General features: G+C 27.2%; 2 protein-coding genes across 2 annotated transcripts in view; both read right to left on the reverse strand.

The window, feature by feature from the left end:
- The window catches only part of LOC142230758 (putative cytochrome P450 4d20), a 33030-nt gene extending 13678 nt beyond the window's left edge, over window positions 1–19352 (reverse strand). The window contains exons 1-7 of the mRNA XM_075301385.1: window positions 19118–19352; window positions 13749–13946; window positions 13498–13686; window positions 13370–13439; window positions 8197–8519; window positions 5129–5459; window positions 1561–1675 (exon numbers count right to left, since the gene is read on the reverse strand). Coding sequence (XP_075157500.1) covers window positions 1561–1675; window positions 5129–5459; window positions 8197–8519; window positions 13370–13439; window positions 13498–13686; window positions 13749–13946; window positions 19118–19274 — 1383 coding nt within the window. The 5' untranslated portion in view covers window positions 19275–19352. The remainder of the gene's footprint in view (window positions 1–1560; window positions 1676–5128; window positions 5460–8196; window positions 8520–13369; window positions 13440–13497; window positions 13687–13748; window positions 13947–19117) is intronic.
- A 1845-nt stretch (window positions 19353–21197) lies between these two features.
- Window positions 21198–25794, reverse strand: LOC142230705 (cytochrome P450 4d2-like). Its single transcript, XM_075301338.1, has 4 exons — window positions 25501–25794; window positions 24958–25420; window positions 21679–22259; window positions 21198–21618 (listed from the first exon to the last, which is right to left on the reverse strand). The coding sequence occupies exons 1-4, from the start codon at window positions 25661–25663 to the stop codon at window positions 21284–21286; spliced, it is 1542 nt and encodes a 513-aa protein (XP_075157453.1). The 5' UTR covers window positions 25664–25794; the 3' UTR covers window positions 21198–21283.
- Between the last annotated feature and the right edge of the window lie 1541 nt (window positions 25795–27335).

Below are 27335 nucleotides of genomic sequence, written 5' to 3' on the forward strand. Positions count from 1 at the left end.
GAATTGGAGTTAAAAATTGGCCTCTGTGGTCATATGAGTGTAAATCGGGCGAAAGATATATATGGTAGCTATATCTAAATCTGAACCGATTGCAAACAAATTTGACATGCATAGTTACAATATTAATTATACTTCCTGTAAAAAAATTCACTTAAATCGGATTACAACTTTGACCTCTGTGGTCATATTAGTGTAAATCGTCCGAAACATATATATGGGAGCTATATCTAAATCTGAACCGATACCAGTAAAATTTAGCACACTTGACTACACTGCTAATTATACTCCTAGTGCAAAATTTCAAGTGAATTAGATTAAAACTCTGGCTTCTGGGGTCATATAACTGGTTGGCTGATAAGTCCCCGGTCTAACAAAGAAAAACACATTTTTTTTTTTTTCAAAATTCGTTTTTATTATTCAACATAGTTCCCTTCACGACCTTCCAATTTGTTGATACCATTTTGGTAGTACTCCTTCGGTTTTGCCTCAAAATAGGCCTCAGTTTCGACGATCACCTCTTCATTGCAGCCAAATTTTTTCCCTGCGAGCATCCTTTCTAGGTCTGAGAACAAGAAAAAGTCGCTGGGGGCCAGATCTGGAGAATACGATGGGTGGGGAAGCAATTCGAAGCCCAATCCATGAATTTTTGCCATCGTTCTCAATGACTTGTGGCACGGTGCGTTGTCTTGGTGGAACAACACTTTTATCTTCTTCATATGGGGCCGTTTTGCCGCGATTTCGACCTTCAAACGCTCCAATAACGCCATATAATAGTCACTGTTGATGGTTTTTCCCTTCTCAAGATAATCGATAAAAATTATTCCATGCGCATCCCAAAAAACAGACGCCATTACTTTGCCAGCGGACTTTTGAGTCTTTCCACGCGCTTCGGAGATGGTTCACCGGTCGCTGTCCACTCAGCCGACTGTCGATTGGACTCAGGAGTGTAGTGATGGAGCCATGTTTCATCCATTGTCACATATCGACGGAAAAACTCGGGTGTATTACGAGTTAACAGCTGCAAACACCGCTCAGAATCATCAACACGTTCTTGTTTTTGGTCAAATGTGAGCTCGCGCGGCACCCATTTTGCACAGAACTTCCGCATATCCAAATATTGATGAATGATATGACCAACACGTTCCTTTGATATCGATTTCAACCAAATTTGACATACTTTACGAGCCTATCAATTGCACCCCTTGTGCAAAATTTAAAGCAAATCAAACTGAAATTCTGGCTTCTGGGGCCATATTAGTAGATATCGGACGAAAGATATGTATGGAAGCTACATGTAAATCTGAACCAATTTCTTACAAAGTCCAAAGGATTCTATTCTGAGCCAAAACACATACTTGCGCCAAATTTTAAGTCGATTGGACCAAAGTTACGACCTAGACTTTGATTACAACAATGTGTTCACAGACAGACGGACTGACGGACCTTTTAAAAATTGGTCTTAAGATTTCCGATTTGCTAGAAATTATCAGGGAAGGTTGGGGTGGCCTTTAGACAAAGATCGTGTTGCCAGCCTTTTTTAAAATATAGAAAAAATTTAACTTTTCCGATTTCCTTGAACAGATTTACAGAGCATGTGGAGGAAGTTATGAAATTAATATTGGGTACCTGATTTTCGATCAGAAAGGGGTACCTGCCCTTAAAATTCTCAGGTGTGCTTGAAATGTTCAAAGAATGTTTGGGATAGATTAAAGATATAAAGAGCTGGTACTTTAATTTTCGATATTTGGTCGATATTCGGGGAGCGACCACGGTTCCCGCAGTTTGTAGAATTCTACAAAAAAAAATTAAAAAATTTTCTATAGCGATAAAATTTTGACAAAATTTTCCATAGAAATAAAATTTTGTTAAAATTTTCTATAGAAAAAAATTTTGACAAAATTTTGTATAGAGATAGAATTTTGACAAAATTTTCTATAGAAATAAAATTTTGTCAAAATTTTCTATAGAAATAAATATTTGACAACATTTTCTATAGAAATAAAATTTTGATAAAATTTTCTGCAGAAATAACATTTTGACAAAATTTTCCATAGATTTTCTAAAGAAATAAAATCTTGACAAAATTTTCTATAGAAATAAAATTTTGACAAAATTTTACATAGAAATAAAATTTTGACAAAATTTTCTATAGAGATAGAATATTGACAAAATTTTCTATAGAAATAAAATTTTGACAAAATTTTCTAAAGCGATAAAATTTTGACAAAATTTTGCTATAGAGATAGAATTTTGACAACATTTTCTATAGCGATAAAATTTTGACAAAATTTTCTATAGAAATAAAATTCGGACAAAGTTTTCTATACAAATAAAATTTTTATTTCTTTAGAAAATCTATGGAAAATTTTGTCAAAATGTAATTCTATAGAAAATTTTATCAAGATTTTATTTCTATAGAAAATTTTGTCAAAATTCTATCTCTATAGAATATTTTGTTAAAATTTTATTTCTAAAAAATTCTATATATATATAGAAAAGTTTGTCAAAATTTGATTTTTCTAGAAAATTTTGTCAAAATTTTATTTCTATTGAAAATTTTGACAAAATTCGATCTCTATAGAAAATTTTGTCAAAATTTTATTTCTATAGAAAATTTTGTAAAAATTTTATTTCTAAAGAAAATTTTGTCAAAATTTTATTTATAAAAAAAAAATTTGCCAAAATTTTTTTCTATCGAAAATTTTGTCAAAATTCTATCTCTATAGAAAATTTTGTCAAAATTTTATTTTATCGAAAATTTTGTCAAAGTTTTATTTCTATAGAAAATTTTGTCAAAATTCTATCTCTATAGAAAATTTTGTCAACATTTTATTTCTATAGAAACTGTTGTCAAAATTTTATCGCTATAGAAAATTTTGTCAAAATTCTATCTCCATAGAAAATTTTGTCAAAATTTTATTTCTATAGAAAATTTTGTCAAAATTTTATTTCTATTGAAAATTTTGACAAAATTCGATCTCTATAGAAAATTTTGGCAAAATTTTATTTCTATAGAAAATTTTGTAAAAATTTTATTTCTAAAGAAAATTTTGTCAAAATTTTATTTATAAAAAAAAAATTTGCCAAAATTTTATTTCTATCGAAAATTTTGTCAAAATTCTATCTCTATAGAAAATTTTGTCAAAATTTTGTTTTATAGAAAATTTTGTCAAAATTTTATTTCTATAGAAAATTTTGACAAAGTTTTATTTCTATAGAAAATTTTGTCAAAATTTTATTTCTATAGAAAATGTTGTCAAAATTTTATCTCTATAGAAAATATTGTAAATATTTTATTTCTATAGAAAATTTTGTCAAAATTTTATTTCTATAGAAAATTTTGTCCAAATTCTATATCTATAGAAAATTTTGTCAAAATTTTATTTTATAGAAAATTTTGTCAAAATTTCATTTCTATAGAAAATTTTGTCAACATTTTATTTCTATAGAAAATTTTATCAAATTTTTTTTCTATAGAAAATTTTGTCAAAATACTATCTCTATAGAAAATTTTGTCAATATTCTATCTCTATAGACAAGTTTGTCAAAATTTTATTTCTATAGAAAATGTTGTCAAAATTTCTATGGAGATAGAATTTTGACAAACTTTTCTATAGAAAAAAAATTTGTTAAATTTTCTATAGAGATAGAATTTTGACAAAAAATTCTGTAGCGATACAAGTTTGACAAAAAATTCTATAGCGATACAATTTTGACAAAATTTTCTATAGAAATAAATTTTGACAAAATTTTCTATAGAAATAAAATTTTGACAAAATTTTCTATAGAAATAAAATTTTGACAAAGTGTTCTATAGAAATAAAATTTAGACAAAATTTTGTATAGAGATAGAATTTTGACAAAATTTTTTATAGAAATAACATTTTGACAAAATTTTCTATAGAAATAAAATTTTGACAAAATTTTCTATAGAAATAAAACTTTGACAAACATTTTTATAGAAATAAAATTTTGACAAAATTTTCTATAGAGATAGAATTTTGATAAAATTTTCTATAGAAATAAAATTTTCACAAAATTTTCGATAGAAATAGAATTTTCACAAAATTTTCTATAGAAATAAAATTTTGACAAAATTTTCTACAGAGATAGAATTTTGACAAAATTTTCTATAGAAATAAAATTTTGACAAAATTTTCCATAGAAATAGGATTTTGACAAAATTTTCTGTAGAAATAAAACGTTGACAAAATTTTCTATAGAAATAAAATTTTGTCAAAATTTTCTATAGAAATAAAATTTTGTCAAAATTTTCTATAAAAATAAAATTTTGACAAAATTTTCTATAGTTATAGAATTTTGACAACATTTGCTATAGAAATAAAATTTTTACAATATTTTCTATATAAATAAAATTTTGACAAAATTTTCTATAGCGATAAAATTTTTACAAAATTTTCTATAGAAATAAAATTCTGACAAAATTTTCTATAGAGATAGAATTTTGAAAAAAAAAAAATTATATTGAAAAAAATATTGCAGAATGAGGTGGACCTTCCGCTTGCACAACTTATTTATATAAAATAAATTTAGAAACTAAACATGTAAATTGAATTTATAATAGTTTAAGTAATACATTTGATAGTTTCATCTTGGATATTCTTCAGTGAACTAGGCTCCTCTTGGCTTTATATAAGTCTTCGTTCGTGCCATATTTGTATCACCTAATATTTTTTGAAGTTATTGTGGTTTGTATTATTTATAATTTTCGAATTTATTTGTGAAATGTCTAACAAAAGATTTTTATATTATGTTATATAGAATAAGTATTTTTATTATTTATTCGTCTATCACTGCTGCTGTTTAAACGACAGCTATTTTGGTATACTGGCAAAACCAATCTTCAATTATTGAGATCGAGTTTTAAAATTATTTATTATATTTTACAAATATTTATTAGAAAACTATAAAAATAAGTAAAATTACTTAATAAATTAAATAGCTTGGATCATGCTAAGTACTCATGTGATATACCCAGGAACTTTTTCCGACTCAACCACGATTATAATTTTAAACGAATTTAAGTTACATCAATAGTTTAAATACAATTAATAAAAAATTGCGATTAAATTTGAAATCCCTTTTTATGTGTAAATTATCTTAATACTTTCGTGGCTTCAAGCCTATATGATTGCCATTGGCTGAGCGTAAAATCAAATTCATCATTGGCCTCACTTCAGGACCCAAAGGTAAGAGTTCATAATGCCGCAGCATTTTACTAATAGCACTTTTCATTTCCAAAACAGCAAATTTTTGTCCTATACAATTCCGAGGTCCAGCGGAGAAGGGAATAAAAGCATAGGGATCAATTTTATCGGCACTTTCGTTTAGAAAACGCTCTGGCTTGAACGATTCAGGATCGGGGAAAAATTTAGGATTGCGTAAGCTAACAAATATGCCAACAGTGTAATTGGTACCAGCAGGAACTTTTCGACCACCTACAAAAAAAAGGAAATTAACATCAATTAAAAATCGAAAACAATAAATAATCTCAACATGCATGTCTACATATAAAATACTGTATTTCGCTATAGAAAATTCGTGATACCGCATTATCGGTATATACATTAATTTTAAATAAATTGCAGTATACACCCATCTAGAAATTTTGGTTACATATACTGAGGACATTGGCATTTTTGCTATAGAAAATTTCGTGAGCCTGGTAACTGTATTGTCGACAAACATACGTGTTTTACTTAAATACAGTATATACATCTTTAGAAATTTCTAATATTTATACTAAGTGCATTGGCTGTTTTACTATAGAAAATTTTATGAGGCTGATGATTGCATTATCGGTATTTCACATCTACGAAGTGCATTTTCAGTAGCCATGAAAATTCCATTAGGCTGTATTATCGATTTTTCATATTTTGTTTTATGAGATATACGAGTACACGATAATAATATATAATAATAGCTAATGGAATGTTTTTTGCGAAATTTCGCGAGGGAGTGTACTGCATTATCGACATATAAATACATTTTTCAATAGATTTGTAAATTTCATTTACCCCAATTGAATGCAAAATTACATTAACGATACAATGTTTCGAGACTCTGAGAACAAACTTGATCAGATCATTATTATCGATCGTTCCTGGTACAAAATAGTCGGCTATGCAGTTCTTTCAATCCCAGTTACATATCTAAAAAGCAGTTGAACTCTTCGTGGCAATGAAACATTCGTGAGGTATTCTACTGCATTATCGACGTATAAATACATTTTCGATAGATTTGTAAATTTCATTTACCCCAATTGAATGCAAAATTACATTAACGATGCAATGTTTTGAGACTCTGAGAACAACCTTGGTCAGATCATTATTATCGATCGTTGCATATCTAATGCGCTTTACAGATTATCAGTTATTCCGGACGACAGTGGTCGTGTCGAACATATCCCATATATTGTGCACATTATCAGTTAAGTCCGAAGGCATAATCGATACTGCTGCATGTTTATGGGATCGATAACACATTTACCGATTATTTAGTCATCGCCGACAAGTCGTATCGATCCGACACATTGTAAGATTCTTTACAAACACCGACATCCCGTCCGGAATAACTGATAATCTGTAAAGCGCATAAAAAACAGTTGAACTCTGTTCCGACGGAAATTTTTGTTAGCTTCGTGGCAATGAAACATTCTGACGTCATTATCGATAATAACGTATAATAATAGCTAATGGATTTTTTGCGAAATTGCGTGAGGTGTTCTACTGCATTATCGACATATAAATACATTTTTCAATAGATTTGTAAATTTCATTTACCCCAATTGAATGCAAAATTGCATTAACGATACAATGTTTCGAGACTCTGAGAACCACCTTGATCAGATCATTATTATCGATCGTTCCTGTTATAAAATAGCCGGATATGCAGCTCTTTCAATTCCAGTTGCATACTAAAAAGCAGTTGAACTCTGTTCCGACGGAAATTTTAGTTAGCTTCGTGGCAATGAAACATTCATGAGGTATTCTACTGCATTATCGACATATAAATACATTTTCGATAGATTTCAATAAATTTCATTTACCCCAATTGAATGCAAAATTACATTAACGACACAATGTTTTAAGGCTCTGAGAACAACCTCAATCAGATCATTATTATCGATCGTTGCATATATAAAAAGCAGTTGAACTCTGTTCCGACGGAAATTTTTTGTTAGCTTCGTGGCAATGAAACATTTTGACATCATTATCGACATATAATTTAAAATTCGATAAAGACCGGTGCGTAGAGAACATTATTATCGATCGGTTTAGCTTCCTGTTACAAAATAGCCAGGTATACAGCACTTTCAAGTCCAGTTGCATATCTAAAAAGCGGAATGGAAAGTTTTGCTAGCATAACTACATTCAAAGAAAATTTCGTTGCAATGAAACATTTCGACATCATTATCGACATATAAATACAATTTCGATAAAGACCAATGTATACAAAAACGTCTTTTACCTATCAAAATACGTTAATATTCTTGATACCGTAAATTATTGGAATCGTTGTTACCGACAGTTAACGTTTTACTCACATCAAAACATCGTGACTGTATTATCGGCCTGTTCTATAAATGCTTGAAGAATCTACATACAGTGCTTCAATGTCATCCTATAACTTACAATAATAGTGTTTGATTATGATAACAGTCGATAATACAGTGTAATTAGAATAAAAAAGATTAGAGAAAGAATCATTTTTGATCGCTTACGCTGCATGCAGTAAAATAGATTGGTATACAGCTCTTTCGATTTATGTTGCATGTCAATAAAGCAGATTTGCCATGTGTTTCCCATGTTCCTTATGTCCGTTAGGGCGGTCAATATAGCATCGGTCTAACGAAAACAAAACTACACTCTATGAAAATTTACTTAAAATTCATCCATTTAAACTTTTTCGTTGAAATATGAGAATTCTTGATTAGGACAATGCAAATATTCTTTAGTAGTATGAAACGTTTCGATATCGAGGCAAAAAATCATGAAATTTTGACATTTTGGGTCTTCATTTTGAGCTTAAGCTTATAGCCCGGTATGCTGATCTGGCCTATAATGCAGTTTTGTAATGTGCTCCTATTTTTCTTGGGCCCAAAAACACATTATCGACATTTTACCCTTTCTATTATATAATAGTTAGATATGCAGTTCGATTCCTATTGCATGCCAAAAAACATAAATGTATCCACTTCTTCACGAATATCTTCATTACTTAACGGCGATCCTGATATCGTGGACTGCAATAGGACATCCAATAGAGCCATACGTTTCTTTTGACCCAATTCATTTTCGTCTTCAGTGTTGTGATAATCTTGCGATAGGGATTTTTGTAATGTTTCTCGCCTTTCCATAATAATATTCTCTGTGAAATCGTGCATTAATTTAATACTATCATTTAGCAGTTTATAATCTGCAGGTGCTGTTAAACGGAATATCCAATTGATACGGTGCCATACATTAATGAAACGCTTGGCCGTTATGTTCGTGACACTAAATAACGAAAGCAATTAAGAGAATAAATAATTAAAAATAAAAGTAATTAAAATGAAGCCTCAGCTACTTCAAAACATAAAAATTAAAAATAGAATTTGAAATTTTTAAGTATCTTGAAAAATTCCAATTCAGAGATAATGAAAAACTTAATCTCGGTATAGAAATTTTGTTTTATATGGTAACAATAACGTTTCCACATACTTTTTTTATAGAAGAAAAATGCAAATAATCGTTAATGATGCTTTATGAATATTTTGGAAGTAAATTGGTTTTTATGAGTAGCAATAAATATTTTCGCTAAATGCTCAAGCCAGATGTCTGCTACCTAACAGAAAATAGCCAATTTTGCAGTCACGGTTATCAAAATTTTGTCAAAATTTTATTGCATTAGAAATTTTTGACAAAATGTTATATCTATAGATTTTTTTCAAAATTTTATTTCCATAGAAAATTTTGTCAAAATTTAATTTCTATAGAAAATTTTCTATCAGAAATTTTTTCAAAATTTTATTTATATAGAAAATTTTTCCAAAATTTTATTTCTATAGGAACATTTCTCCAAAATTTTATTACTACGGAAAAATTTGTCAAAATTTTATTTCTATGGAAAAATTTGTCAAAATTTTATTTCTATAGAAAATTTTGTCAAAATTTTATTATAACAGAAAATAGCCAATTTTGCAGTGACGGTTACCAAAATTTTGTACAAATTTTATTGCATTAAAATTTTTTTCCAAATTTTTATTTCTATAGATTTTTTTTCAAAATTTTATTTCCACAGAAAATTTTGTCAAAATTTAATTTCTATAGAAAATTTTCTATCAGAAATTTTATTTATATAGAAATTTTATTTCTATAGAAAATTTTGTCAAAATTTTATTTCTATAGAAAATTTTGTCAAAATTTTACTTCCATAGATAATTTTGTCAAAATTATATTCCAAAATTTTACTACCATAGAAAATTTTGTCAAAATTTTATTTCTATAGCAAATTCTGTCAACATTTTTTTTCTATAGAATTTTTTCCACAATTTTATTACCATAGTAAATTGTGTCAAAATTTGATTTCTATAGAAAATTTTTGTCAAAAAGTTTTTTTTGGAGAACATTTTGTCAAAATTTTACTTCCATAGAAAATTTTGTCAAAATTTTATTTTTATAGAAACTTTTGTTATAATTTTATTTCTGTGGAAAATTTTTGTATTATTTATTTATTAATTATTTAATTTATTATAATTACAAATTACAATAAACTTGCTTATACGGGCACTAGAGGCTATAGGCCTCAAAATTATATTTCTATACAAAATTTTGTAAAAATTTTATTTTGTCAAAATTTTACTTCCATAGAAAATTTTGTCAAAATTTTATTTCTATAGAAAATTTTGTGAAAATTCTATTTCTATAGAAAATTTTGTCAAAATTTATTTTTCTAGAAAATTTTGTTAAAATTTGATTTTTCTAGAAAATTTTGTCAACATTTTATTTTTCTAGAAAATTTTGTCAAAATTTGATTTCCATAGAAAATTTTGTCAAAATTTTATTTCTGCAGAAAATGTTTTCAAAATTTGCTACAGAGATAGAAAATGTGTCAAAATTGTATTTCTATAAACATTTTTCCCAAATTTGATTTCTACACAAAAATTTGTCTAATTTTTTTCTATAGAAAATTTTTCAAAAATTTTATTGCTATAGAAAATTTTGTCAAAATTTTATTTCTATAAAAAATTTCGTCAAAATTTTATTTCTATAGAAAATTTTGTCAAAATTGTACTTCCATAGAAAATTTTGTCAAAATTTTATTTCTATAGAAACTTTTGCCAAAATTTTATTTTTCCAAAAAATTTTCTCAACAAAATTTTTTTTCAGAAAATTTTGTCAAGATTTTATTTCCATAGAAAATTTTGCCAAAATTGTATTTCTGCAAAAAATTTTTTCAAAATTTTATTTCCATAGAAAATTTTGTCAAAATTGTATTTCTGCAAAAAATTTTGTCAAAATTGTATTTCTATAAAAATTTTTCCCAAATTTTATTTCTATACAAAAATTTGTCAATTTTTTTTTCTTATAGAAAATTTTTCAAACATTTTATTGCTATAGAACATTTTATTAAAATTTTATTTCTTTAGAAAATTTGCCGAATTTTTACTTCCATAGCATATTTTGTCAACATTTTATTTCTATAGAATATTTTGTCGAAGTTTTTTTTCTGTAGCAAATTTTGTCAAAATTATATTTCTATTAAAAATTGTGTCAAAATTTTATTTCTATAGGAAATTTTGTCAAAATTTTAATTCCTATAGAAAATTTTGTCAATATTTTACTTCAATAGAAAATTTTTTTTCAAAAATTTACTTCCAGAGAAAATTTTGTCAAAATTTTATTTCTGTATAAAATTTTGTCAAAATTTTACTTCCATTGAAAATTTTGTCAACATTTTATTTCTATAGAAAATTTTGTCGAAGTAGCAAATTTTGCCAAAATTATATTTCTATAGAAAATTTTGTAAAAAATTTATTTTGTCAAAATTTTACTTCCATCGAAAATTTTGTCAAAAATTTACATCCAGAGAAAATTTTGTCAACATTTTATTTCTATAGAAAATTTGTCAAATTTTTATTTCCACAGTAAATTTTGTCAACATTTTATTTCTATAGAAAATTTTGTCGAAGTTTTATTTCTGTAGCAAATTTTGTCAAAATTATATTTCTATTAAAAATTTTTTCAAAATTTTATTTCTATAGGAAATTTTGTCAAAATTTTATTCCTATAGAAAATTTTGTCAAAATTTTACTTCGATAGAAAATTTTGTCAAAAATTTACTTCCAGAGAAAATTTTGTCAAAATTTTATTTCTATAGAAAATTTTGTCAAAATTTTTCTAGATTTTTCTAGAAAATTTTGTCAAAATTTTATTTTTCTAGAAAATTTTGTTAAAATGTGATTTCCATAAAAGCTTTTGCCAAAGTTTTATTTCTGCAGAAAATTTTGTCAAAATTTGCTACAAAGGATAGGAAATGTGTCAAAATTATATTTCTATAAACATTTTTCCCAAATTTGATTTCTATACAAAAATTTGTCTAATTTTTTTCTATAGAAAATGTTTCAAAAATTTTATTGCTATGGAAAATTTTGTCAAAATTTTATTGCTGTAGAAAATTTTGTCAAAATTTTATTTCTATAAAAAATTTAGTCAAAATTTTATTTCAATAGAAAATTTTGTCAAAATTTTACTTCCATAGAAAATTTTGTCAAAATTTTATTTCTATACAAACTTTTGCCAAAGTTTTAATTTTGTCAAAATTTTATTTTTCTAGAAAATTTTGTCAAAATGTGATTTTTCTAGAAAATTTTGTCAAAATTTTATTTTTCTAGAAAATTTTGTTAAAATTTGATTTCCATAGAAGCTTTTGCCAAAGTTTTATTTCTGCAGAAAATTTTGTCAAAATTTGCTACAGAGGATAGGAAATGTGTCAAAATTATATTTCTATAAACATTTTTCCCAAATTTGATTTCTATACAAAAATTTGTCTAATTTTTTTCTATAGAAAATTTTATTGCTATGGAAAATTTTGTCAAAATTTTATTGCTGTAGAAAATTTTGTCAAAATTTTATTTCTATAAAAAATTTCGTCAAAATTTTATTTCAATAGAAAATTTTGTCAAAATTTTACTTCCATAGAAAATTTTGTCAAAATTTTATTTCTATACAAACTTTTGCCAAAGTTTTAATTTTCTAATAAATTTTCTCAAAAAAATTTTTTTTCTAGAAAATTTTATCAAAATTTTATTTCAATAGAATATTTTGTCAAAATTGTATTTCTGCAAAAAATTTTGTCCAAGTTTTTTTCTGTAGCAACTTTTGTCAAAATTTTATTTCTATAGGAAATTTTGTCAAAATTTTACTTCTATAGAAAATTTTGTCAAAAATTTACTTCCAGAGAAAATTTTGTCAAAATTTTATTTCTATAGAAAATATTGTCAAAATTTTACTTCCATAGCAAATTTTGTCAACATTTTATTTCTATAGAAAATTTTGTCGAAGTTTTATTTCTGTAGCAAATTTTGTCAAAATTTTATTTCTATAGAAATTTTTGTCAAAATTTTACTTCCATAGAAAATTTTGTCAAAAATTTACTTCCAGAGAAAATTTTGTCAACATTTTATTTCTGTAGCAAATTTTGTCAAAATTATATTTCTATAGAAAAGTTTTGTAAATTTTTTTTTCTATAGAAAATTTTTCAAAAATTTTATTGCTATAGAAAATTTTGTTAAAATTATAATTATATTAAAAATGTTGTCAAAATTTTATTTCTATAGAAAATTTTGGCAATTTTTTTTTCTATAGAAAAATTTTCCAACATTTTATTTCTACAGAGAATTGAAGTACCTCTTAGTTTGAGAGGAATGTTTCGCAAAATCTACCGAAACATCTAGAATTCTACCAATCTACCAAATTTTAAAAAATCTACCCTATTTGGTAGACAACAGTTGCAGCCGTGTATGCAGCTCCAGCGAAAATTTAGTTTGCATATCACAGTAGTGCAATGTATTCCTAAGGGAAGCAAAATGTAAACAATCGATAATAACGAAATTTAAGCAAACCATTTCCGAAATTTTCGCTAGATCTGCATACCAGGCTTTAATGGAAAAAAAATTCACACTGTTAATTTGGGCTTCTAGCGAATTTTTTTTACCAGTAAAAATTATATTCAGAATATAACTGAAACTTGTATGGTTAACGAGAATGCCAACAATACAGTTTACCCTGTGAGAAATATGTCGATATTTTGTATTTCGTAAAAGAAATGATAACCAAAAAAATATAAAAAATTTTCCACTACTTACTGGAATACAGCTTGCACATATGGGAATTTGGGATTACTTTGGGCATTAATTTTTACACCCATGGCAGTTTCTGAAATGATATTAAATATAATCAAATTTCTGATACAAATCAAAACCATTTAGCTCACCAGCAATAATATCCAAAGCCATGGAACAAATAACAGGGAAAATATTAATGGGAGTTTTGCCATCAGCTTGATCAGTTAAACGCTTAACCATTAGCGAACTTTGTTGATCAAATATATCAACAAATTGTTCGAGAATTTTAAAATGGAATGTTGGTGTGATAATTTTGCGACGTGAATGCCATTTTTTGCCTAATACAGAATAAAAAGAGAGTTATGGTAGGTAATTGAAGTAGGAATATTGTCTTACTTACCTGTACTCATTAGTAAACCAGTTCCCAACCAACTGTGCAATAATTCATAGAGATTATTTTTCGTTATATGCTGTGGTGAACTTAAAATCACTTCTATATCACGGGGATCTGAAGAAAATACAGCCAATTGTTGTAATATCCATACCCGATACATGCCACCATATTTTTGACTGTTATTCGTAATGAACTTCATGATTTCTGAAATTTAACAGAAAATTATTTGTTTTTTATTAAGGGAGCTATGAAATATTGGGATGAATTTTACTCTTCCAAGAGGCTCCGGAAGCCAAATCTAGATGTCGGTTTATATGGGGGCTATACCGAAAAGTGGTTCGATATAAGCTATTTGTAATACAATCTGTCCTACATCAAAATATTCCTCTCCACCTAAGAGGTACATCACAAATTTTTTATAGTGATAAAATGTTGACAAACTATTCTCTAGGAATAAAATTTTTACAAAATTTCATACAGAAATAAAATTTTGACAAAATTTCTTGTAGAAATAAAATTTTGACAAAATTTCCTATAGAAATAAAATTTTTACAAAATTTCCTATAGAAATAAAATTTTGACAAAATTTTCTATAGAAATAAAATTAACAAAGAATCTATAGAAATAAAATTCTAACAAAATTTTCTCTACGAATAAAATTTTGACAAAATTTTCTCTAGGAATAAAATTTTGACAAAATTTCCTATAGAAATAAAATTTTGACAAAAATCTCTATAAAAATACAAATTTCCTATAAAAATAAAATGTTGACAAAATTTTCTCTAGGAATAAAATTTTGACAAAATTTTCTATAGAAATAAAATTTTGACAAAATTTTGTAGAGAAATTCAATTTTTACTAAACTTCCTATAGAAATACAATTTTGACAATATTTTCTAAAAAATACAATTTTGACAAATAAAGTTTTGACAAAATTTCCTATAGAAATAATATTTTGACAAAATTTTATACAGAAATACAATTTTAACAAAATTTTCTACATCAAAATATTCCTCTCCACCTAAGATGTACTTTACAAATTTTTTATAGTGATAAAATGTTGATAAAATTTCCTATAAAAATAAAATTTTGACAAAATTTCTCTACGAAGCAAATTTTGACAACATTTTCTATAAATAAAAAAAAAAAAATATATATATATATATATATATATATATATATATATATATATATATATATATATATATATATATATATATATATATATATATATATATATATATATATATATATATATATATATATATATATATATATATATATATAAATAAAATTTTGACTAAACTTTCTATAAGAATAAAATGTTGGCATATTTTCCTACAAAAATAAAATTTTGACAACATTTTCTATAGAAACAAAATTTTCTACTTCAAAATATTCCTCTCTACCTACGAGGTACTTCAAAAATTTTTATAGTAATAAAATTTTGACAAAATTTTCTCTAGGAATAAAATTTTGAGAAAGTTTTCTATAAGAATAAAATTTTGACAAAATTTTCTCTAGGAATACAATTTTGAGAAAGTTTTCTATAAGAATAAAATTTTGACAAAACTTCCTATAGAAAAAAAATTTTGACAAAATTTTCTCTAGGAATAAAATTTTGACAAAATTTCCTATAGAAATAAAATAATGACAAAATAGAAATAAAATTTTGACAAAATTTCTATAGAAATAAAATTTTTACAAAATTTTGTAGAGAAATACAATTTTTACTTCACTTCCTATAGAAATACAATTTTGACAGTATTTTCTAAAAAATACAATTTTGACAAAATTTCCTACAGAAATATAATTTTGATAAAATTTTCTGTAGGAATAAAATTTTGGCACATTTTTTTTATAGAAATAATACTTAGACAAAATTTCCTATAAAAATAAAGTTTTGACAAATTTTCCTATAGAAATAACATTTTGACAAAATTTTATATAAGAATAAAATTTTAGCAATATTTCCTATAGAGATAACATTTTTAAAAAAATTTCTATAAGAATAAAATTTAGACAAAATTTTCTCTAGGAATACAATTTTGACAAAATTTCTTGTAAAAATAATATCGTGACAAAATTTCTTATAGAAATAAAATTGTGACAAAATTTTCTATAGAAATAAAATTTTGACAAAATTTCCTATAGAAATAAAAATTTGACAAAATTTTCTATAGAAATAAAATTTTGACAAAATTTTCTAAAGGAAAAAATTTTTAGCAAAATTTTGACAAAATTTTCTATAGAAATACAATTTTGACAAAATTTTCTCTAGGAAAAAATTTTGACAAAATTTTCTATCAAAATAAAATTTTGACAAAATTTCCTATAGAAATAAAATTTTGACAACATTTTCTATAGAAATAAAATTTTGACAAAATTTTCTATAGGAAAAAATTTTAACAAAATTTCCTATAGAAATAAAATTTTGACAAAATTTTCTGTAGGAATAAAATTTTGACAAAATTTTGTGTAGAAATAAAATTTTTACTAAACTAATAATAAAATTTTGACAAATTTTTCTCTAGGAATAAAATTTTTACAACATTTTCTATAAGAATAAAATTTTCTCTAGGAATAAAATTTTGAGAAAGTTTCCTATAAGAATAAAATTTTGACAAAACTTCCTATAGAAATAAAATTTTGAAAAAATTTTCTATAAGAATAAAATTTAGACAAAATTTTCTCTAGGAATACAATTTTGACAAAATTGCTTATAGAAATAAAATTGTGACAAAATTTTCTATAGAAATAAAATTTTGACAAAATTTCCTATAGAAATAAAATTTTGACAAAATTTTCTATAGAAATAAAATTTTGACAAAATTTTCTATAGAAATAAAATTTTGACAAAATTTTCTATAGGAAAAAAATTTTGACAAAATTTTCTATAGAAATAAAATTTTAACAAAATTTCGACAAAATTTCCTATAGCAATAAAATTTGGACAAAATTTTCTCTAGGAAAAAATGTTGACAAAATTTCCTATAGAAATAAAATTTTGACAAAATTTTCTCTAGGAATAAAATTTTGACAACATTTTCTATAAAAATAAAATTTTGACAAAATTTTCTCTAGGAATAAAATTTTGAGAAAGTTTTCTATAAGAATAAAATTTTGACAAAATTTCCTATAGAAATAAAATTTTATTATATTACATGTTAGCCTGATACCGAAACAGGCAATTGACGTCCAAATGCATTATATCTAATTATACAATTATTATTCGATAGATATTATTATATCTGTCCATAAAGCTCGAATAATAATTGTATAATTAGATGAAATAAAATTTTGAAAAAATTTCTATAAGACTAAAATTTAGACAAAATTTTCTCTCGGAAAAATTTTGTGTAGAAATAAAATTTTTTCTAAACTAATAATAAAATTTTGACAAAATTTTCTCTAGGAATAAAATTTTGACAACATTTTCTATAAGAATAAAATTTTGACAAAACTTTCTCTAGGAATAAAATTTTGAGAAAGTTTTCTATAAGAATAAAATTTAGACAAAATTTCCTATAGACATAAAATTTTGAAAAAATTTCTATAAGAATAAAATTTAGACAAAATTTTCTCTAGGAATACAATTTTGACAAAATTTCTTATAGAAATAAAATTGTGACAAAATTTCTATAGAAATAAAATTTTGACAAAATTTTGTAGAGAAATACAATTTTTACTAAACTTCCTATAGAAACACAATTTTGACAATATTTTCTAAAAAATACAATTTTGACAAATTTTCCTACAGATATATAATTTTGACAAAATTTTCTGTAGGAATAAAATTTTTTTTTATAGAAATAATACTTTGACAAAATTTCTTATAGAAATAACATTTTGACAAAATTTTATATAAGAATAAAATTTTGGAAATATTTCCTATAGAAATAAATTAAAAAAAATCTATAAGAATAAAATTTAGACAAAATTTTCTATTTTCAATTTTGACAAAATTTCCTATAGAAATAAAATTGTGACAAAATTTCCTATAGAAATAAAATTTTGACAAAATTTCCTATAGAAATAACATTTTGACAAAATTTTATATAAGAATAAAATTTTGGCAATATTTCCTGTAGAAATAAAATTTTTAAAAAATTTTCTATAAGAATAAAATTTAGACGAAATTTTCTCTAAGAATACACTTTTGACAACATTTCCTATAGAAATAAAATTTTGACAAAATCTCTTATAGAAATAAAATTGTGACAAAATTTTCTATAGAAATAAAATTGTGACAATATTTCCTGCAGAAATAAAATTTAGACAAAATTTCCTATAGAAATAAAATTTTGACAAAATTTCCTATAGAAATAAAATTTTGACAAAATTTTCTATAGAAATAAAATTTTGACAACATTTTCTATAGGAAAAAAATTTTAAAAAAATTTGACAAAATTTCCTATAATTGTTACTAAACTAAAAATAAAATTTTGACAACATTTTCTATAAGAATAAAATTTTGGCAAAATTTCCTATAGAAATAAAATGTTGAAATTTTGACCAAATGAACCCACAATGCAAGAATGTAAGTTTTAATTTTAACTAAAATATTTTGTTTACATATTTATTATAATTAAGATTATAATAAATAAAAAAATTAAACACTAGCCTAAAGTTCTCGGTTTAAAAATATTTTAATAATTGCAATACGCAACAAATAAGTTTTGCTAGGCGGATAAAGCTTAAGTAAATGTTCTAATTTAAAAGCAAAATTTTGTCTATTTAGAAAAATATGGACTTTTTGATTTGAATTTAGTAAAATTGTGTTCTTAGTTAGTACAAAGCGTTCTATTCTAATTTTTTTCATTAAAGTAAGTCAAAATTTATTAAATTAAGAAAGTTTTCTCAGAGTTTAAAAAAATCAACTATTTTGTATGAACAAAAATTTTAAATAAAAAAAGTTTTACTTTTAATCAGGTGTATCAGACAAATAACTTGGCTTATCAAATCTGGTGTTAAATATTCTGCAGACTGACTATAATTTTTTATTTATATTTTATTGAGTAAATAGAAATTACACAAAAACTCTTACCACTCTTAATCGTTAAAACAAGATAGGAAATTGATAACAAGCCACGAACCATTCCATACGAATTTACTTATCTTCCTTGTAATATGGTCAATAGGTCAAATCACAAGTATTAATATATATTTTTATTATTTTTTTTAAATTAATTTTTTTAATTTAATGTTATTGTGTTCTCAATTTAGGAACTTTCACTTTTATGTTCCATAATCTGCCGCTATACTCTTTACATCCGTTATTATGTCACATTCCAAAAACATTTTAACCATTTATAGTCTTTTGGCCAAAGGTCAATAATGACCGTATATTCAAATAATTTTTAATCCAAATTTACCTTCAGGATTTTGACCACGATATGCTAAGGCATTACCCACAATGGGTAATGGTTTAGGTCCTCCCATATAACTGAGCATATCATTTCGTCGTTTTTTGGATAAATAATCCCACAACAATAGGAGGGTAATGGCTATTATAAAAAATTCTAATAACATTTTGTTTCGCACTTAAATCCGAGATTATCCGTCTTGTCCGAACGTTTTCATATACCGACAGCCAAACACAAACTAAATATTGAGATTTCTTTAGAACAAAATTCCTCGCACTCAACAAACGTTAAAGAGCAATCGATCGATGGTACACAAGAACAAACACAGATAGCTAAATGTTTTTTACTAAACGACCTATAAATGAGATAAGTAGAGGTGTATATTAGAGTGCGCCAATTAAAAAATTCGAATTTTATAGTAATCTTTTTTTTTAGTCAATCCCAGCAAAACAATTTAGAAGTTCTTCTGCGCCAATTTAACACCACTTTCGGATCCAAAAAGAATATTTTCACTATGTTTTTGGTGACGCTTTTTTTTTTGCTGGGTTAACATATCAGTAGACCCTCATGTTCTGCTAACTAAAACAAATCATTTTGCTCTCACTAAAATATGGTTTATTTCTTAGCAAAAAGAAAAATTATTTCAATAGAACTCTCAGTAGTTGGAAAGTAAATAAATAGAAAAACTGGTGTACATTATTTTTATTTCCAATTCTATGACTGTCAACTTCTTCACACCTTCACAACATTATTTCTATTCTCCGTCATGGTTGGAGATATCTTTCCAAGTTTTTCCTCTCTTCGTTTAATCAACAGAAAAGCCTTGTCAGAATTAACATTAAAGATTAGTTATCTGGTAGATCATCGGTATAGAGCAACAGAATATGATAGCTACTTAAAATGGAACACATAGATGGACATAAATGGAATAAACATAGAGCAAAAGTTTGTTTCTATGGAGCAGAATTTTTTTCTATTGAAAATGTTGTCACAGTTTTGTCAAAATGTTATATCTATAGACAATGTTGTCAATATTTTTATTTAAAAAAAAAAAATGTAAAAATTGTATTACTATAGAAAATTTTGTAAAACTTTTATTTCTATAGAAAATTTTGTCAACATTTTATTTCTATTGAAAATTTTGTCACTATTTTATTTACATAGAAAATTTTGTCACTATTTTATTTCAATAGAAAATTTTGTCAAAATTTTATTTCTATAGAAAATTTGGCCAAAATTTTTTATATAGAAAATTATCTCAAATTTTCTATAGAAAATTATTCCAAAATTTTATTTTTTACAACTTATCGAATATTAAAAACTTAGTTACCCCATATTAATTGCCTGAGTATTCCAAGAAAATCGGAGAAATTTAATCCAATTTTCAAAAATAAGGACAAGTTTGTCAAAATTCACAATTGTCACAATTTTGTCAATTATTTAATCGATAGAAAATTTTGTCAATATTTTTATTTCTAAGGAAAATTTTGTCAATTTTTTTTCTGTAGAAAGTTTTGTCAAAATTTTATTTCTATAGAAAATTTTGTCAACATTTTATTTCTAAAGAAAATTTTGTCAAAATTTTATTTCCATAGAAAATTTTGTCAAAATTTTATTTCTAAAGAAAATTTTGTCAACATTTTTTTTTCTGTAGAAATTTTTGTCAAAATTTTATTTCTATAGAAAATTTTGTCAAAATTCTATTTCTTATAAAATTTTGAAAAATTTTTATTTCAAAAGAAAATTTTGTTAAAATTTTATTTCTATAGAAAATTTTGTCAAAATTTTATTTCTATAGAATATTTTGTCAAAATTTTATTTCTATAGAATATTTTGTCAAAATTTTATTTCTAAAGAAAATTTTGTCCAAATTTTATTTCTAAAGAAAATTTTGTCAAAATTTTATTTCTATAGAAAATTTTGTCAAAATTTTATTTCTATAGAAAATTTTGTCGAAATTTTATTTCTATTTGTCAAAATTTATTTCTAAAGAAAATTTTATTTGTATAGAAAATTTTGTCAAAATTTTATTTCTTTAGAAAATTTTAGTTCTCTAGAAAATTTCTCTATGTTTTGTTTGCCATAATAATTTTCTTTTAATAATTATTTATTTTTTTTTGTGTAAATAATTTATATACATATAAAATTAATACAAAAACTCTTATAATACAATGATTACATTCTGGGTTTCAAACTCATCTGCATGCCAGTGGTGGATCGTAAAATTAAACTCAACGAGGGCACTACATCAGGGCCCATAGGCAACAGTTCGTAATGCCTCAAGACTTTACTAATAACACTTTTCATTTCCAACATGGCATATTTTTGTCCTATACAATTACGTGGTCCAGCACTGAAGGGAGTATAGGCAAAGGAGAAAATATCCTCAGGATTTTCATCATAGAAACGTTCAGGCTTAAAATCATTGGGATCTTTGAAATAATCAGGATCTCGGAATACCACAAATAGAGGAATATTGAAATGACAATTGCCAGGAATTGTGATGCCATCTTAGATAGAAAAAGAAATTAATACATAAATAATTAAAAAAAAATAATAAGCCAAGTTACTTAATTCGGTATCCTCAGCAAAATATCTTCCAATTATGGGCACCGAGGGATACAAACGCATCGACTCCTTGATAACACATTCCATGTAACGTAAACCTTGTAATTGTTTATAGCTAGGCATTGTCGTAATATCATCACCTATGACTTCGGAAATTTCCTCCATTATTCGCTTTTGTACTTCGGGATGTCTTGATATCAAATACAAAGAAAATGATGTACCACTCGTAGTAGTATCATGACCCTCAAACATAAAAGTTTCAACTTCTTCTCTAATATCTTCATTGCTCAACGGCTGACCATCAACACTGGCTCTTAGTAGAAGATCCAGTAATGCCATAACTTTTTTGCTACCAATTTTTTCCACATCGCCATTATCATTTTCGCCCTTAGTTGCTTCCTGGTTTTCCTTGATTAAGGTTTCCAATTTTTGTCGACGTTTTTCTATAACCGATTTGGTAAATCCTTGCATTTCCTCGATGTTCTTCATCATTCGACGATAGACAAAAGGAGCAAAGATTTTAAAAAGGCCATCAGTACGCCACAAAGGGGTACGCAAACGTTGAGATATAATTTGGGTTACTCTGGAAATTAAAAGAAAATTGATTAAAGATATTACCCCTGTACCGCCAAAATGATGCTAATGCTAATTCAAAAGCAAATCTGGAGATCGGTTTATATGCGGGCTATACCTGAAAGTGAACCCATTTGCAATACCGTTCGACCAACATCAATAAAAACTACAATCCCACGGCGATGGGTACTCTACGCCAGAGTAACCCGATGGGTTTGTGTTGGAGGAGGTGCATCCCGCAGAGCTTTTTTTTGCTTTTGGTCCGAGCGGAGATAGACCCCAGACCATGTTAACATACAGTTTAGTCTGCGCGAAACTAAATTCATCACCGTTTAATGAGGTGTAACCAATGTCTGGAGTGGCGCACTCCCGGACCTAACATCGCTACTAGAGTATAGTCTGATTTGCGTTTTGTGAGAGCCGGGATAGATGAAAACCCTGGACCATGGTACTGTCCAGTCTGCGCGAAACCAAATTTGGCATCGTTTGGTGTGAAGTAACCGGTGCCTAGTGGGTGCACTTCCGGAACTGTTCCGATCAAACATCGATACAGGAATATTGTCGCACTGACAACGTGGCAGCATACGACAGCACCATTGGGTCAGATCAGACTACATGACCTCATCCACTTCCCCCGGACAATAATATTTCAGTATAGACCTATATCGCCTGTACCAGACGCTAGTGACCCCTATGGGGGAATAAATACAGGTAGCAGTCAAGTCTGGAGCTGTTGAGATGGAGATATAGAGCGTGATCGAGTTTCCCAGGAGAGGTCTAACTTCCCAGCAAAAGCGACGGGACTCGCAATGTGAACGCCGTCATGCTAACCCTGGCAGAGCAGATATATGACTCCACACTTTGCACGAGCAACGAAGAGGCTCTCACGAGAATTATGGGTGATTGCAGAAGTTCGCCCGATACGTATGTCTGATAAATGACTGGTCTGATAAATGACTGATCGTAGAAACCCGCCATTTCACTGGGATCAGACCACCTCCCATTAATTCTCCAGTGAACTTCCGTACCCCCTCCATGTTGTTCATAGGGAGTTCCGGGGCATCATCAAAGCAGCAACCGCTCGAGCAGAGGAGCAATATGAATCATACTAACCCAGCTGATCCTAGAACCAGGGAACTGAACTAGATTCAGATTAGTAAGATGGTTGACGAGACAAGCCCTCTCGAACCCCGCTACAAGGGATGCTCGGCCCTGACAGAATTTCCATGATAATGCTGAAGCATCTGGGAATACTGGGTGTTGAGTACCTGAGAGGTTCCTCAATTTTTCCTTGGAATCACACATTATTCCCGATGTCCCAGGAAAAGACTCGAGTAGTTTCCGACCAATTTTCCTTCTCTCGCCAGCAGCCATGGCACTTGAGACACTACACCTCCCCAGTCTTTTGGAGAATTTTACAGCTGCCAACCATCAACATGGATTCTGTAAAGTACATAGCATGACGACTGCTTTGCATGCCATTTCAGCATACATTAATAGAGGCGTCAATCAGACCAAGCCGTGTCGAGACGCAAGGCCTATCGAAGGCATTCGATACGGCCAGCAATGCCAGCCTCTTCGAGGACATCGAACATACGCCCCTACCGGCAGGAACTAAGCGTTGAGTTCTAATATATCAGTGCGGGTACATGTGGACTTTAGGGATAACAAGTCAAGACCCTATAGAGAAACGGGGAGTTTCCTTACTCATAGCACCTAAGGAAAGAGACCTACTGCGGCAGTTTTGGCCCAATTAAGATCGCGTAAGTGTAGCCCCCTTAATTCCTACCTATCCGTGATTGATAGCTTCGTAGCTGACGCGTGTCCTCTCTGTATTCAAGGGCCATATCATCTGTACCCAAGGGCCATATCTCTTCGCTTGCCCAGCCAAACCTACCAGACTCAGATGACTTTGGACACGTGCCATCCTTATCGCAGAGTTCCTTGATACAAGCTGATGTACCAAAGCGTAAAAGAAAAAATGGATGAAATCACATAAAAAACTGTTACACCAACTTGAAGCAAGATCCAAGTCGATAGCTTACTTCGTTCGGAAATTAGTGTGATTTCAACAGATGGATGGATGGACGAACATCGCTTTATCGACTAAGAATTTCGCCACGACCCAGAATATGTAATTCATGGGGTCTGAGAACAATATTTCGATGTGTTAAAAACGGAGGGGACAAAGTTACACTAATAGAAACAATTACATTCCAAAATGGTGAACGGACGGTAACAAAATGAAACGGAAAGGTTCATGAAAAATCAAAACGGAATGTTCACGGTTTCGTTCACGAGCGTTCACGATTTCATGAACGGATTTCGTTTGTCTTTGTCCAAGAAGAGTCTTAAAATATCCTTTAGACGTTCTTATGGCAACTCTGTCGGTGGTACAATGCGCTAAGTCGACTGTTAGCGCGTGTGTTGCAGGCAATGCAAGTTCGAGTCACGGTAGCGGATTTTTTTTATAAATTCATAATCATTACGTTGTCAGATCTTGTTTGTCATACGGAAACCGTCGGTTCTCCGTTTGAGACCACATGTGAGTTGATTCGCGTTCATGAACAGATCGTTTTGAAAGAACCATGCTGTTCATGATTTTTTTTCTATGACTGTAGTATACCCGCCATCCTATGGTGGAGCATATAATAATCACATAAATTAATTGAATCAATTAAAATGTTAATATGAGGATTTTTACTTACATTTTCACCGATTTCACATAACCTATGTCGGGATTTAATTGGGCATTCACCTGTACACCCATCGCTGTCTCAGCTATTATATCCAAGGCTGTTAAACAAACCAAAGGAAACATATCGACTGGCTCTTTGGGATTTTGAGCAACTTTTTCCTTTAGCTTCTGGACCATGACATTCGATTGACGATCAAAAATCTCTACAAATTCTTCCAATATTTTAAAATGAAAACTAGGTGTGATAATTTTGCGTCGTGTATGCCATTTCTTTCCCGTACTCATCAAGAGACCATCTCCCAACCACAAAGATAACATATCATAGACATTATTCTTTGTTATATGAACAGTACTACTCAGCAATGCCTCCATAACTTTGGGATCAGCACAAAAGATTACAAGCTGATGTAAAACCCAACTATAAAAACTTTTTCCATTTTCCCTAACGACTGAAGCAATACGATCTACGGCATCTGTACAGCGGGTGGAGGAGGATGGAATGAAAGCAAAATTATGTAACTCTATAGGCCTAGAAAATCATCGCATTACTTACTTTCCGAATTACTTCCAATCATATGTAAAGCCCTACCAACCAAAGGCAGATGAAAGCCACCATAGATATTGGATTTGTGCAAAACCTCATTGCGATGTTTTTTATTGAGATAGTCCCATATCAGCAGTAGAATCACCACGCCACTTAATAAAGTAGCCCACATATTAATGACCCAGTAGCTAGTATATCTCGAAGCAAATTTGTCATCAGTTGTACTCTAGTAACTTCAGTCTATGCGTTCTTTATGGCAACAACTATTCGGTCGATTGATCTTCTCCACACTAACTGTATAAATGTTTGAACTCGCGTACAATGCAATTTTTCAACGAACGAAATAAAATGCCAAACATTATTTTTATCTTCAAAATACACCGGCATCATACTCTCAGAACAAGTTAAAGTCTCTACGATTAGATAGGGTAAGAGATAGAGAGAGTGAGAGAAAAAAAGCTAAAAAACGAGAGTAAAATGTCAAACATTATATTTGCCTACAAAATACAACAGCATCATAATCTCATGGCATGGTAAGAGAGGAGAGAGAGGGCAAGCTAGAGAAAGAGAGTTTCTGTGAGATCTATTTGTAAATAACAACACAGAATGGTAGTATACTTGTAACAAGTTCTGTTATATGTGAGAAATAGGGGACATTCAACCTGATTGTTGTATATGTTCTTGTTAAATAAAATTTTCATCTGGCTGAGATCAACCGGCATCCATAACAAAACAAACTTGTTTGCTTTTTTTTACACGCACACTATACCACTAAGTAGAGATTAAAGTACAATCAATGAGGGGTAGCCTACAACGACTAAAGAAAGCTTTACATATCAACTTTAGAGGAAAGATATACTATTGCCACGGTTGCCACCACGCCACTCGAACCCAAAATAATCTACCAAAATTTTGAGAAAATTTTACCAAACAAAAAATCTTATTTTGTCAAAAATTTATTTATATAGAAAATTTTGTCAAAATTTTATTTCTATAGAAAATTTTGTCAAAATTTTATTTCTATAGAAAATTTTGTCAAAATTTTATTTCTATAGAAAATTTTGTCAAAATTTTATTTCTATAGAAAATTTTGTCAAAATTTTATTTCTATAGAAAATATTGTCAAAATTTTATTTCTTTAGAAAATTTTGTCAAAATTTTATTTCTATAGAAACCCAGCAAAAAAATTTGGAAGTTCTTCTAAAGGCACAACTTTTGGAGAAAATTTTACCAAAATTTTGAGAAAATTTTACCAAACAAAAAAATCATATTTTGTCAAAAATTTATTTCTATAGAAAAATTTTGTCAAAATTTTATTTCTATGGAAAATTTTGTCAAAATTTTATTTCTAAAAAATATCTTGTCAAAATTTTATTTCTATAGAAAATTTTGTCAATTTTTTTTTCTAAAGAAACAAAATTTATTTTCTGTAGAAACTATTGGCAAAATTTATTTTCTGTAGAAAATTTTGTCAAAATGTTATTTCTCTAGAAAAGTTTGCCAAAATTTTATTTCCATAGAAAATTTTGTCAAAATTTTATTTCTATAGAAACTATTGGCAAAATTTTATTTCTATAGAAAATATTGCCAAAATTTAATTTCTATAGAAAAATTTGTCACAATTTTATTTCTATAGAAAATTTTGTCAAAATTGTGTATCTATAGATAATTTTATCAAAAATGTTATCTATAGATTATGTTATCAAGATTTTATATTTATAGTTAATTTTATCAAAATTTTATTTCTATAGAATATTTTGTCAAAAATTTCTTTCTATAGAAAATTTTGTCATACTTTTATTTCTATAGTAAGTTTTATCATAATTTTATTTCAATAGAAAATA

The sequence above is a fragment of the Haematobia irritans genome, chromosome 3, assembly GCF_050003625.1.
Source record: "Haematobia irritans isolate KBUSLIRL chromosome 3, ASM5000362v1, whole genome shotgun sequence".
Lineage (NCBI taxonomy): Eukaryota > Metazoa > Arthropoda > Insecta > Diptera > Muscidae > Haematobia > Haematobia irritans.

What these genes read in the sequence shown, in the direction of transcription:
- LOC142230705 (XM_075301338.1), bottom strand. Translation starts at nt 25,663, where the DNA reads ATGTGGGCTACTTTATTAAGTGGCGTGGTGATTCTACTGCTGATATGG. An exon ending in GATTGGAAGTAATTCGGAAA is followed by an intron (nt 25,421 to 25,500) that starts GTAAGTAATGCG and finishes CCCGCTGTACAG; the next exon opens with ATGCCGTAGATCGTATTGCT. An exon ending in TATGTGAAATCGGTGAAAAT is followed by an intron (nt 22,260 to 24,957) that starts GTAAGTAAAAAT and finishes TTTAATTTCCAG; the next exon opens with AGTAACCCAAATTATATCTC.